The sequence below is a fragment of the Columba livia genome, chromosome Z (genome assembly GCF_036013475.1).
Source record: "Columba livia isolate bColLiv1 breed racing homer chromosome Z, bColLiv1.pat.W.v2, whole genome shotgun sequence".
NCBI classification, from domain to species: Eukaryota; Metazoa; Chordata; class Aves; order Columbiformes; family Columbidae; genus Columba; species Columba livia.
Window position 1 is genome coordinate 20,197,570 of NC_088642.1, and position 14,295 is coordinate 20,211,864.

General features: G+C 40.4%; 1 protein-coding gene across 3 annotated transcripts in view; it reads right to left on the reverse strand.

Moving 5' to 3' along the window:
• ADAMTS12 (ADAM metallopeptidase with thrombospondin type 1 motif 12) overlaps positions 1 to 14,295 on the reverse strand; it is a 181,215-nt gene that overhangs the window by 162,568 nt on the left and 4,352 nt on the right. For all 3 annotated transcript variants that reach the window (XM_065047518.1, XM_065047519.1, XM_065047517.1), the window contains exon 2: positions 12,271 to 12,632. In XM_065047518.1, coding sequence (XP_064903590.1) covers positions 12,271 to 12,632 — 362 coding nt within the window. The remainder of the gene's footprint in view (positions 1 to 12,270; positions 12,633 to 14,295) is intronic.

The following is a 14,295-nucleotide window of genomic DNA, read 5'->3' on the forward strand; positions in this document are numbered from 1 at the left end:
ACTAAAACAATGTAATGAACAGAAAGAATTTTTTTCCAATAATTTCCATAATTCCAAAACATATAACTGTTTGCTAGCTTTTCTTTAAGGATGTCATCCAAAATTACATACTGAGAGGCAAAATCCTAAACCAAAATTTAGTTTTGGATCCAAATAAATTTGCAGTTGAAATCATGCTATGTGGTCATGTCAGGAAAAGGAAGGTGGAAAAAAATGTTTAGTTCAGTGAAAAAAACTCTCCAAATTAAATGTAGCTGATCTGAAGTGACTAACAGTAATTATTCAGAGAACGCTTTTTGGCAGAGACATTATTCTCAACGGGTACATATGAAGTGAAGTGTAATCGACTGAAGTGTAATGGACTTCGGTAAGGGTGAAACACTACCTACAATGTCATTCCAGCTATGTAAGTATCCACCAAGGAGATTTGTAGTAATACAAATTATTTATATTTCTCTTGCTAGCACAGAAGTGTGTTAATTTTTCATAGAGGAATTTCTGCAAAGGGAAAATAAATCACCTAGCAATTGTTTTCTGCCAAAAACAATCATGCTTTTTCCCGTACCTAATCCATTATTTGCTTGATCTGATCTAATTATAAGGACAATGGACGTGACTAGATCTTGATTTAATAAACTCAAACTTGGAAAAAAATTGAGAGAAAAGAAAACGAAGGTAAAAACAACAGATATCAAAAATTAAGAAACACATTTGTTGAACTATTTAAGTTCCATTGAGTGGCAGAGCTATGGCCATGTTAACAACATTGCAAAAGAACTTAAATAGTTTTTTCTTCATGGCAACTTTCATTGTGTTTACGTTTTGGATTATAAATTGGTTGAACATCTGCTATACAGAATAAAACACAGCTAGAAGAAGCTACTCAGGAGATTAGGGACAAAGGATGACCAATGAACTCCAGAAAACTCTCCTGAGCTTGAGCAGCTGAACAAGAAGGAGTAAGATGTAATTCATTGTCATTTAATTAAAATTCATAAAGCATGGCATGTTGAAGGGGAAAAGAAAGCTGAAAAATAACCCCAACCTTTTTCGATTAAGATGATGGGCTCTGATCTACTTGCTACTGTACAAAATTGGAACCTGAGCTGCCATTTTAATAGAAAAAAATTCAGACCTATATAACAAATCCATCTCAACAGCTGTCCAAAAAGGCTGCATCAAGCATTCAGAATTACCAATAAACAAAAAAATAATGAAAAATACACTATGCCATCGAGTAAACCATCTCAAACACTGTGCTGAGCATTTGACTATTCTTTGTCTCCTCCAAGACAGTAGCTTCAGGAAGCATAAAATGGGGCCAATAAAAAGCTAGTGAAAAACAAAAGATACATCTAAGATATATCTAAATCTATTCTTAAGTGTTATAATTCACAGTAAAGCACCAAGTGAAACAGGAGAGATTAAGAAAGTATGTGAAAAACCAATCCACGATAGATTCTGGACAAAGGAAACATACCAAGAAATTTGATCTGAGTTGAAAGCAGTAGAAAGAGTAAACAAAGGGGAGATGTCTTACTGCCATGCTCTTACTCCTCCCTCGATATTTACTTAGTCACTGTTGGACAGAGGACGGTAGATAAAACAGAAATTCACCCTATCCACAGTCTCCATTCTTACGATTTTTAGCAGATTTAGTCCATGAGTGTTCTAGATAAGGAAACAGAGTTAACATTGCATCCAGATAAACAAATATTAATATATGGATTGAGCTTTTAGAATCATCTTTGGTTTAAATATATGCATTTAAAAATGTAAAAAAAAAAAAAAAAAGAAAAGAAAAAAGAGTAGAATTTCAATAATAGAAAACTTCAAATCAAAACCAGTGTCTACAAGAGCCTTTATTGTGTGTTACAACTCAAGTGGTTTTAGATCTACTCTTAGGATTTCCAAGCAGCAACAAGCCTAAGCAGTTTATCAGGGACTTGCTGTTTGCCATTGGAATTGGAATGCACAATAGATGTGTTTAAATACAGGCACTGCTTATCCAAAACAACCAGCTTTTTAATTACTACCTATTTAATTATTTGGTTTAGAAGTTTGCAATTTCAGATGAACCTTTCTCCAGAGCATGCGCTTGAGCCAGCATGTATATAAAACACATAAATATTCCAGTCTAAATTACTAAATACTTAAATTCTGTTGCAATTTACAAATGATCTGAGAAAGTCTACTGTTAAGCACCAGTTGCTGGAAAAATCAAACACATTTGGCCATGGCTTCATAATACACAATACATACAACAGCACAGAAGCCTTCTCAGCACACAGCATGGATCTTAAGCAAGAGTTTTAGCTGAGCAAAACTGTTTTGCAATGACAGAGCTCAATAGGTGCGAATAGATTTGCATGTGTGTGTGTCTAATATATGTGTATATACAACCATGTGCTGATGCTGAAGGATCGCAGCTGCTCCTCTTTGACAGATGAAGAGAGGTGAAGAGGCCAGACCTGATCTTCAGGCATGCTGGTTTTCAGCTGGTGCCAGAGCCAAGCTCACATGCCTGCTGTAAAAGCACCACTAGCCCTCTGTCCTCTAAGCACAAGCAGTAGGGACAGACTATTTGGCTCTGCTGTTTACATCATCCATTGCTGTTTATCACTTAACATCCTGCCAATGTTTGTCTACTCAGAACAGGAGCCAGGCAGGCTTTTCTTGATAAATTTCCTTTTTTGAACAGCTAGAAAATAAGGCATGCAATTGGCAAGATCTGTCCCTATTGATGCCACATTATATGCATCACTGACTGGGTATATACGAAAGCTTCAGTTCTTCCTCTCTTCTGCTCATCATTAATGACTACATACAAAGCATGTGCTGTGATGGGCAGCAGGTACAGCAAATTATTAATATGACAACCAGCACAAACAATTCTGTTTACTTCCAAGCCAGACCCTTCTTTTCAGCATCATGAAATGAATTAAAGAAAAAAAGTTCTATGAACAGCAGAACTAATAAAACCTTGTTTTGCCACTAATTTGCTTCTCACATGTGCACTTTTCCCTCAAATTTTCTCCAATTCCTCTCCTGAATCCTCCAGCTCTCCTCACCATCACCTGGGCCAGGAGTAGCACAGCACCCTGCTCAGTAACAACTTACTGCATGTGTTCATTCATCATTTCACTGATCACAAGTTGCCACCTTCACCTGCAAAATTCATAAAAACTTAATGGCTTTGATACCTCCATTTACCCATTTATCTTTCACATTGGGCTGAATTTGGCCAAAAACTTCCAAAGATACTAAGAGCAACAAAGAACAGACCATATTACAAACCTCATATTATTAAGAATCAAGACAAAATAGATGGTATGTATACTTCTGGATTCTGAAAGTTTAGACTAGAGTCACAATTCCACAAACAAAAAACAAAACAACAACAACAAAAAAAAACAAAAACAAAAAACAAAAAAACAAAAAAAAAAAAAACAAAAAAAAAAAAAAAAAACACCACTATCACACATACCACATATATACATACAAGATTCGTTAAAAAGACTCATGGAAATTATGGAAATTGGAAATACAATTGACAGCTCTGTATACTAATAATATTACTAGGTAATTATCAAATATGTAGGTACTGATTTAAACACAAGAATAACATTTATTGAAATTATATATATAAAGTTCTCAAAAAATAGTTATGTTAACAGAGCAAGACATTCTCACGCGAGGTACTCCATTCAAATCATCTCATACTGACTAATTCTAATTTTAACCTGCCCGATCAATGACTGTTCCACTGAAACGTAACAACAACATAATAAAAACTCCAGCCATACCCAGCTTCTGGGCTAACAACTTCATATTGGTTAAAGGTGACAAGGCCAACACCAGGAGCCACAGACACAGTCAGATTCTCATGTATTGAGATCACTGATGAGATTCGTTTGTCCTGTCAATTAGAGTATTTTTGCAGACAAAAGACTGGGGGAAGGGAGCTGGCAGATGGATAGTTGAAGTTCAAACACAAAGGGATGGATGTTAAAGCACTGCAGCAAATACTAGTCAAAGTTTGAAGGATGAACTGGGGCGGCGGAGGGCGGGGGGAAACACACCACAAGAAAAAAAAAACAAACACAGCAGCACAGACCCTACTATTTTTGGATCATCTTGAAAACAAAACAAAACACCACCACACAACACAACCACAACACTAGTCAAGTATGAAGAATATCCACACATTTATTACTGTATGGAGAAAACCAGGAAACTAAGCCTGGCATAGAATGATGCACAGGGAACACTGTACTTAACTTTTACTGTAATTGTTTCTCCTTAACAGTATTTTCCACACTACTGTCTAAGAGAAGATACATACTGTAGATACACATAGTCACTTAGCAAGTCTTTCCTTCTTTGCATGTGCCAGAAGAAGTCAAATCACAATACTGAAATTTTGGAAGCTCCGTTATCTCCAGCCATGGAGCAATTTTCATCCCCAAAGAAGAGGCTGGCACTGGGCTTTCATGCCTGGCATTCTCCAGACACCTTATTCCTACATTTTAGTTCCAGCAAATTATCACTATCTGTACAAACCAAAAGAGGCTGCTATGGAGATGTCAGTGACTTCTAAATAAAGAGACACAAATGGCAAATAGGGCCACCTGCCATAATTTCAACAACAAGTAGGACACACCAAGTACTGTTATATAAGGCAAGAAAATGGCAAATTAATAAATAACTGACTCTGTTCAATTAAGCAAAGAGAGATGAGTGAAGGGGAAGAGACCCGAGGAGAAGAGCTTGTGCATTTGTCTCTCAGAAGGAATTAATTTACTTGAGGTAGCACAACAAGAATACACTTCATTACAACAGCCACCCCAAGTATGTTCTAGGGCTGTGCAATTCCATGTCAGGCATCATTAAAGAATTGAGTTGATCACCAGTGCAAGCGAATAAAAGGTTACATCCCCCCCTTCCTTAAGTGTATTTCTGCCCTGTTACATACTTGTCTACTTACTGTAATTGAAAACTACTTACATTTGAAGGGAAGCAATTTTGTTGGTTGCAGGAGGAATAGATGTCATTTTTCTGGGCTATAAAAGTCAAATGTGTAGAACAGTAGCTCTGAAGAGCTCTGTTAGCTACCTTTAACAACAGACTAACAAAAAAAATTAGTAATAACCAACCTCATACATTAGGAGATACAGAAGCAGATAAATATCCCTATTGTAAGCTTAGCAACGGATTTTATTCTTCCATTACTTTAGACCAAAATGTTATAAAGCTGTTTTAAAGCAAAGATTCCTTTATCCCTAAACCTCATCTGCAGAAAACACTGCGTAGCCCAACATCCTGATACAGGCTTCCCATATCCATAGGAAACAAAGATTTGAAGAGCAGTATTAGACCATTTTCACAGGGCACACTACCACTGCAGTGTTGTCACAGAACCCGCACAGAACTGTTCAACCTGAGACAGATCACAAGATGATAACAGATGGGTCAATAGGGAAAAGGCATCTCATGCTAACTAGAAAAGCTCCTTAGCATAAGTACCAGAGCTCAGTCTTATGCTTCACACAGTGGTGATGTCCTGCAATAAGGAGAACAGTTACATTTCAGAAGAATTCAGTCACCATTCTGCTTTTTGGTGAAAAACTTGCCACATCTATCATGACAAACACAGGTCTGCACGGACAGGACCTGCTTGGAGCATCTCCCACCAGCTGCCATGTAAAGACAAACAGTTATACAGCCACCAATTAAACATCCACAGAGGTCTGCCCTGACTGTGGCTGGGCACAGGGAGAAGAACAGAGGTGGGGGAGACCTTTCAGAAATCCTGGGCACAGGCTGCAAACTTGACTCAGTTTTCTACAGATCACCAGCAGCCACCAGGTTTGGCATGTACGTCTGTCACTGCTACGAAACAGCATTCCGCAGTAGCTAGATTTCAGGAAGGGGAGTAAATAAAAAAACAGTGCTTCATGACTTTGTACTGCACTGCTGTTGCCTGGGCAGTGGACAGTGGCAACACTTCTTGTAAAATCTGACGCCCATCAGGACAGAGGTCATCTCTCCGACCAGCTGGAGATACTATACAAGTCCCAGTATGGCCAGAAACCTACCAGGTGCATGTGTACAGATCATTCTCAATATCCATATGCTGATGTTCTTCCATTCTTCTGCCATTTCCCTGCTAATGCTTGTAAAGCCTTTGAAGACAAAAGTATTACCGGAAGCAACTGTCAATTGACAGCTCTACGTTGTAAACAAGCATCAAGGAAACAAACCTTTAGTGATGCTCTGTCATCTAAAAATACTATAAACAATGTCTGTGTTACTGATGAATAAAAGAAGGCCTTGTTCCTAATGAAGAGGATGGACTATCAGGGAATAATTCACTTCCTAGCTCTATAGGACTGAGTACATAAACCCAGGGTATTCATTCAGTTTTGCCAAGACTGGCTCCCTCCCAGCTCTACTCAGAGGACAAGCTGACACTAATGCTACAACACAAGGAATCTCAGGACTAACACAGAACTAAGAATTAAGGCATTATTATTTTTAAAAGTTCATTATAATTTCTGGAAAGGCACTGTAGAAACAAAGTATTACTAGAAGTGTGCCCTAAATAGCCTGCTGAGACAAATCCAAAAACTTCCACTGAGACCAAAATGACACTATTTTCTCCCTTTACTTCCTTTTGGAAACCTTCCTGTACCTAAGAGATCTCATATCTGCTCTTTCCAAGTGCCACAGTTTGATCTGTTTCTGGTGTTTCAGTAGTGACTTCCTCTCTGGGTTTCCTTCTCCAACTGTGATCCAAAATAAACAGCAAGGTCTAACCCACTCTTCCCATGTTAACACAATCTCATGCATTATTCTGCAGGACCCAGAAGCGCAGAAGACTTAACAACTGACCCAGAGAAGATGAGGTAGAGCTTACAGCATCATGTTCTTCAACCTATTAAGAAGGTCATGACCCATTTAGCGTAAAAGGATATCATAAGGTGCCAGGAAAAAAAAAAAAAATTTGGAAATTACAATTTAGTTCCTTGAGACCTCTACTAGTTTGTCATTTTTATCCTCTTGTTCAATTCTGCCCAAATCCCTTCATGAGCCTAGCCATTTGTTTCCAAAATGTATTTCTGAAAATAGAGACATATTTAGATTTTCAAAAATTAACAACGTCATACAATGACTGTCCTTCCTATTCTTCTGTCTCAAATCCATCACTCTGTTACACCCCTTATATGCCATTTTGAGAACATATAAATACACATGAAAATTAATTTTGTAAGACATCAGCATACTTTGTTTTCAAAACAACTAAAGAAATGCTGCAGTTCCCAAGTATGATGACATTGTAGCTGACATTGTGGCTAGCCGGCAGGGAAGACAACCAGCTTGGCTAAACAGGGAGATTCTGAATGAAATCAGAAAAAAAAGAGACTTTTCCGACTATGGAAAAAAGGGCTGGCTACTTATGAAGAATTTATGGAAATAGCTAGATCATGCAGAAAAAAGATCAGTGAAACAAAAGTGCAATTTGAAGTTAATTTGGCCAATTCTGTCAGGGATATTAAAAAGTCCTTATTCAAATATGTTAATAACAAAAGGAGGGGCAAGGAAAACCTCCATTCTCTGTTGGACTTTGAGGGAAATATAGTTAACAAAGGTGAGGAGAAAGCTGAGGTATTTAATGCCTACTTTGCCTCAGTTTTTACCAGTAAGACAGGTGGCCCTCAGGACAACTCATCTCTGGAGGTGGTTGACAAGAGATAGGAAGCCAAATAGGCCCCTTGTATTCCAGGAGGAAATAGTTGGTGATTTACTGAGCCATCTGGATCCTCACAAGTCTATGGGACCAGATGGGATCCATCCTAGGGTGATGAGGGAGCTAGCAGAAGAACTTGCCAAGCCGCTCTCCATCATCTTCCAACAGTCCTGGCTCACTGGGGAGGTCCCATATGATTGGAAATTGGCCAATGTTACCCCAGTCCACAAAAAGGGCTGCAGAGCTGACCCTGGCAACTACAGGCCTGTCAGCCTGACCTCGGTGCCTGGCAGGGTTATGGAGCAGATCATCCTGAATGGAATCACACAGCACCTTCAGGATGGACAAGGGATCAGACCCAGCCAGCATGGGTTTAGGAGGGGCAGGTCCTGTCTGACCAACCTGATCTCCTTTTATAATCAGGTGACTCACATGGTGGATGAGGGGAAAGCCGTGGATGTGGTCTATCTGGACTTCAGCAAGGCCTTTGACACTGTCTCCCATAATATACTCTTGCAAAAGCTGGTAGCCCATGGCTTGGACAAGTGTACTCTACGCTGGGTTAAGAACTGGCTGGAGGGCCGGGCCCAGAGAGTGCTGGTGAATGGGGCTGCATCCAGCTGGCGGCCAGTCACTAGTGGTGTTCCCCAGGGGTCAGTGTTGGGTCCAGTCTTGTTTAACATCTTTATTGACGATTTAGATGAGGGGATTGAGACCATCATCAGCAAATTTGCTGATGACACCAAGTTGGGAGGGAGTGTCGACCTGCTGGAAGGCAGGACGGCTCTGCAGGGGGATCTGGATAGACTGGAAAAATGGGCTGATTCCAGTGGGATGAAGTTCAATAAGGCCAAATGCCGGGTGCTGCACTTTGGTCACAACAACCCCCTGCAGCGCTACAGGCTGGGCGTAGAGTGGCTGGAGAGCAGTCAGACAGAAAGGGACCTGGGGGTACTAATTGACAGGAAGCTCAACATGAGCCAACAGTGTGCCCAGGTGGCCAAGAAGGCCAACGGTATCCTGTCCTGTATCAAAAATAGCGTGGTCAGCAGGACAAGGGAAGTGATCCTTCCCCTGTACTCTGCATTGGTGAGGCCACACCTGGAGTATTGTGTTCAGTTCTGGGCCCCTCAGTTCAGGAAGGACATTGAAGTGCTGGAGCGGGTCCAGAGAAGAGCAGCACGACTGGTGAAGGGACTTGAACATAAGACCTATGGGGAGAGGCTGAGGGAGCTGGGGTTGTTTAGTCTAGAGAAGAGGAGGCTTAGAGGTGACTTCATCACTCTCTATAACTACCTGAAGGGAAGTTATAGCCAGGTGGGGACTGGTCTCTTCTCCCAGGCAGTTAGCAATAGGACAAGGGGGCATGGGCTTAAACTCTGCCAGGGGAAATTTAGGCTGGATATTAGAAAGAAATTCTTTACAGAGAGAGTGGTCAGGCATTGGAATGGCTGCCCAGGGAGGTGGTGGACTCGCTGTCCCTGGAGGTTTTTAAACTGAGATTGGACATGGCACTTAGTGCCATGATCTAGTAAACGAACTAGAGTTGGACCAAGGGTTGGACTCGACGATCTCTGGGGTCTTTTCCAACCCAGTCGATTCTGTGATTCTGTAAAAGCAACATACTGTCATCCTGGAGAAGCACTAATGGCAAAAAGCTGTTTCCCACATTTTGAAAGTGTCACTTTCATTTGGCAATATGATTTAGTCAAACAGATGCCTCTCTGAAAACCACATCTTCTCAGCTCCATCCACTTGATTTACACAGAAGAAATTCGATTCTGAAGAGTGTTTCAAATAAAAATTATTATTAAGAGCTATATCTTTGCTACCTGAGCAATGCCCATGTAATGCCAATGGAAGCAGGAATATATTTCAAAGTAAGAACACAAGGGAGATGAAAATCTGTTTCTGGGTTTTCTATATTTCCAGTGCTGTGTGCGAGTGATGTTTATGACAGAACACAGATCCACACCACACTTTGTTCTTATACACTGCTATTATCCTGGAAATTCATGAACTTTCAAATATGAACCAAACAGACTTCACATGAGGGGAAGCCATTTCAGAAAGAGGATTAAAACTAGGATTCCCATCCCATGGGCATCTTTAGTATTTCATTTTGCTCCACTTCAGGCCAAAATTATTGGGGGGGGGGCGCGGGGAGGAGGTGGGCAGTGTTGCAAAAGATTACATATTCTTTAGCAATTCACTTGGACAAAACTGCAAGGTAACATTTCAACCATTTCTCACTAAAAATGTCAACAAAGGGGATATTCCAGTAAAACATATTTCTTTAATCAAATCAGTATTCTCCACTACTATCATTTTAACCAGCTCTTATCACTAAGAAATGCAAAAATCAGCAGTTTATGGATCACACATTTTCCAGTCACTCATTACCATGGTAAACTGGTGCCTCATGTAGCTTATTGACGATCATCTCAAAGACAAAATGAAAAAAAAAAAGCACAGCATGTTTATCTTTTTATAACGTACCTGAGCTACCAAGCCAAAACAGCATCAGGAAAGGAACATCACCAATATTCCCACTCTCCTTATCGGAAGGCTGAGATACCAGTTCTTACCGGCTCTTGAGTTATGAGGTTTGAGCACATCAGCACTCTGTCAGCTCGCAGAGCTGGGCCAAGCAGCAAAGTTTTACTGGGACCAGTTTGGCAAAGCACACACTCAGCATGCGGTCCTGACCCAGGATGTCCCAGGTGAGGACGCATCCAGCAGCCACCACTGCCAAAGCATATTCTGGGAACTTGGCACTTTGAAGTGCAGTGATTTGTTATCTTCTTTCCATCTCAGCCCCAAGGATCCTTTTTATCTCGCCCTGTGCAATGCATTATTTCACAGAACTCTTTTTGTCAAGTAGTTGAGAATTAATCTCCCACAGTAAACCAGCTTATGATTCCTCCTAATCAGACAGATTTTTAGTATCTCAAATAATTTGTTCTAATTCCATGATGTTTACCTATTCTCAGTTCTCCTTCCCTCCCTCATAAGAAAAAACAGAAAAATCTTTTTCAGTGGAGAAACAAAACATTCCAGGAATTAAAAAAAAAGGCAGAAATAGACATAGTGCTGAAGAGCAAAAAAATGGGGTTCTCCAGGATGGAAATAATTTAATCAGGAAGCACAAGACCACCACAAATGGTTTCAGAAATGTTAAATTTTTATCCTGAAAACCAGACTGCACTTCTAAATGATGGCAAAACTATATGTTAATAAATGTTTTCGTATTACACTGCACCTGTTAGAAAACTTTTAGGCAATCTAAGACACCCTTCCCCAGCTTCTGGCACTCAGAGGAATTAAGAGGTTCAGACTCAACTCTCACTGCAAACTCTTCAGAGCGGTGACTCCTGGGCAAAGCCATCTTGGTTTTGCCCAGAGTCGCTTTCAACCTGAATTAATTATGATTCTTTATTTTCAAAGTTTCGGTTTGGTGGGGGGCAGGGAACCAAACTACAATAGTATTTTTCTGATACAAGTGTTTCATCAAAAAGAATCCCCAAGCCTGTATTCTAGCAAACATTGCTTCACAAACCTCCAAATTAAAGTAAAACTCAAAAAGTTTGTAACCCATATGAAAGGATCACTTTGAAGGTTATTACCAAGCTGAATTTAAAATGCAATTTGAGTACCTTTTTTTTTTTTAATCTTTGTTGCAGACTAAATACTTCAGAAGGCATAATGAAGACTCAGAACCTCATTTTCAAGTTCTCATCCCACCGAAATAATTCCTTCAAAAATCCCTGATCTTCAGGCTCGTAAGATTGAGGCTTCTGACCTGAAGCAACGGTCTGTTTCTCTAGGCAATGTGCTGAGAGCACTCCTAAATGAAATAAGAAACTTTGGAACCTTACACATCAGAGGTGCCTTCTTGTTACTTCTTGCACATTGTCAGGATACTTCCGTAACATAATGATTTTTCAAAGCTTCTGAAAGCTTCATACTTCTCAATAGCAGGGAGCACATTTCAAAGTTTACAGGAAGGCAGGGAAATGCATTTCTGAAGTTGCAGTGCAGTTCTGAAGCAAATTTTCCAATTTTTCCAACGTACCATCAGCCGGTTTGATTTGCAGAGGAGTTTCAGTGCACCTGAGCTACATTATTTTTAGAGGCAACTAAAACAGAAGCCCACATCCAGCTGCATAGCAAAGGCACTCCAACTATTAACAGGAGCAAAGCAGTGACTGGATATTTGCATAGCATCAATTTGTATGAATGATACAGATGTTCAGTCCATACCACCAGGAAAAAAAAAAATCTAACAAAAAATAAACCCCAAGTGGACTCGGCATCAACTTTTGACTTTCTGATTCTCTCTTCCAAAAATCCAAATAACACCCATAGTACTGAACTGATTATTTCAGAGCAATATGTCAGTAAGGTATCAGATTGGCTCATCCAGTTTCTTACCAAACATATTCCTATATAAAAGCTACAGCTCAGTTCTAATGACACCAAAATTAGCCGAGAACCCTAGCAAAGGTCACATCACTTACCAGGCCATTGCAAGCGCTGATCGCTGCTGTCCCACTCCCAGAACCTGGATGCAACACCGTGCCAATGAAGTGGCAAGGAACTCCCAAGCCAGTTGCAATCTTCGCACTAGTGTAGTTGCCACGCCTCCGTTCTACTACATAGTTACGGGAAAGAAATCCCATGTGGACAGTCAAGTTAAAAAACAGATCCTTCTCCTTGTAGTTAATTTTGTAATATATGACATTTTCCTTTTTGCTGAGATCTCTCTTCTTCCTCGTGTTTGAGATGTGATGGTGTAAATTAAGAGAAAGAAAATTCCCGCTTGCATCTACTCTTGCTGGATTGACCACGTGGTATTCTTGCAATGTCTTGATAAATTGCTCTGAGAGGAAGGTGAAAAGAAGAGAGAAAAAAAAAGCAAAACTCCAGTGAGTACTGGCCTGTTCAGATCTTGCATGATTTAAAGGGAAACTCAAAAGTGACAGCAATTTACCACAACAGCCTACCAAATCAAAGGCGGGCAATGCACAGGTTATCACACAATACAATCCTCATTTGGGCTTTCTAATCTCCCATTGTAACACTTAATTAGAAGCTAAACATTCCGCTTTTCATATATTTTGTCAACATTCATATAAAGGATTGACTGTCACACACACCCCTTCCCAGTCCCACAAGAGCTGGGAACCCTCCTGTCTTGTGTCCCCAGCACGATACTCTGATCAAGATGATCCTCACACATCCAGAAAACTGACCACCTGAAAAATAGAGATGGAGCCTTATAAATACACCTGGGTGAAGAAAACACCACTAATTGGTTTGACAGACTGTAGCAGTAGCACCTCAGTAGCCTCAGCTTTAGCAGATGTTGCAGTAGAGGAGGGAATTTTAAAGAAGGGTTTGAAGGAGAATGAAGTAACTGTGCCCTCTGGTATAAGGGGTTCCAACAAGGGTAAGATTGGACACCTTATCACTTGTCAGGGGAAGAAAGTGTTACTGACATTCTTCTCTCCTGCTATGATGCAGAACAAACAACAGCTGTTCTTAATTTTACTTTTTTTTTTTAATTAGTGTAAAACTCAAAAGCCCCAGGCAAATAACATAAATCCATGTAAAACACAGTCCCTAAGAACTCACACCCCAAGGGACAGATCTTCCATTGGCACACTTCAGCCCAAGAAATCACATACTGAATTAATTTCATCAAAAAGAAATTGTGAGGGTACATGTCATTACAGTTTCTGTTTCCCCAGGGCTCTTCTTCCTTCCCCAAGGCCCACTCACTTATATGTGAAGTGATTCTACCCCATTCATTAATTAAGCTGGTTAATAAAGCCTGCCCTAGGTAGTTCCAGACCAATTTACTCCTCCTCCTTAGACTAGTAAGACAATCCTTGTAGGCATCCACTGCCTGCACCTTCAAAGCCACACCAGATAAATCATGCCCAGACAGATTGCTGTCTGGATTCATCCCCTTTGGGAAGGAACTTATCAGCTGCAGCATGAGACATGGCTGCTTGTGTTTCCTGAGGCCATGGACCCTTGAAACACGTGCACTGAAACACGTACCATTCAAAAAAAAAAAAAACCCTTTTCATCACATGCAAAACTTTGTGAGAAATCTGGCCTTTTCTCAGTAGCATCTTTACTTCAGAAACAAGCTTATTCTCATACACAACAGATTTCATCATAGGCAAGCCTTCCTACCAGCCTGCAATGACTTTGTGCCTTTGCAGGACAAGCCACAGCAGTGGGCTCTTAGATCTCCACAGTCGCAAGCCTTAACACCATAGAGATTAACACCTACTGCAAATTCTGAGAGGCATCTCCTGCTCTTGTCCACATAAGCCCAGCAGGAACTAAGACATGGAAAACTCAGTCCATACCTTCATGTCTACAGTTTACACAGCCCATTGATAGCACAGAAGGTGCCAACTGCCTGACAATTTGGCAGCTGAAGCCAAACCAAGGTCAGTCCTTCCTCACACTCCAGAGTGAAGCAAAAAACGGGTACGGAGAAGAGAGAAGAAACACCAAAAAAAATA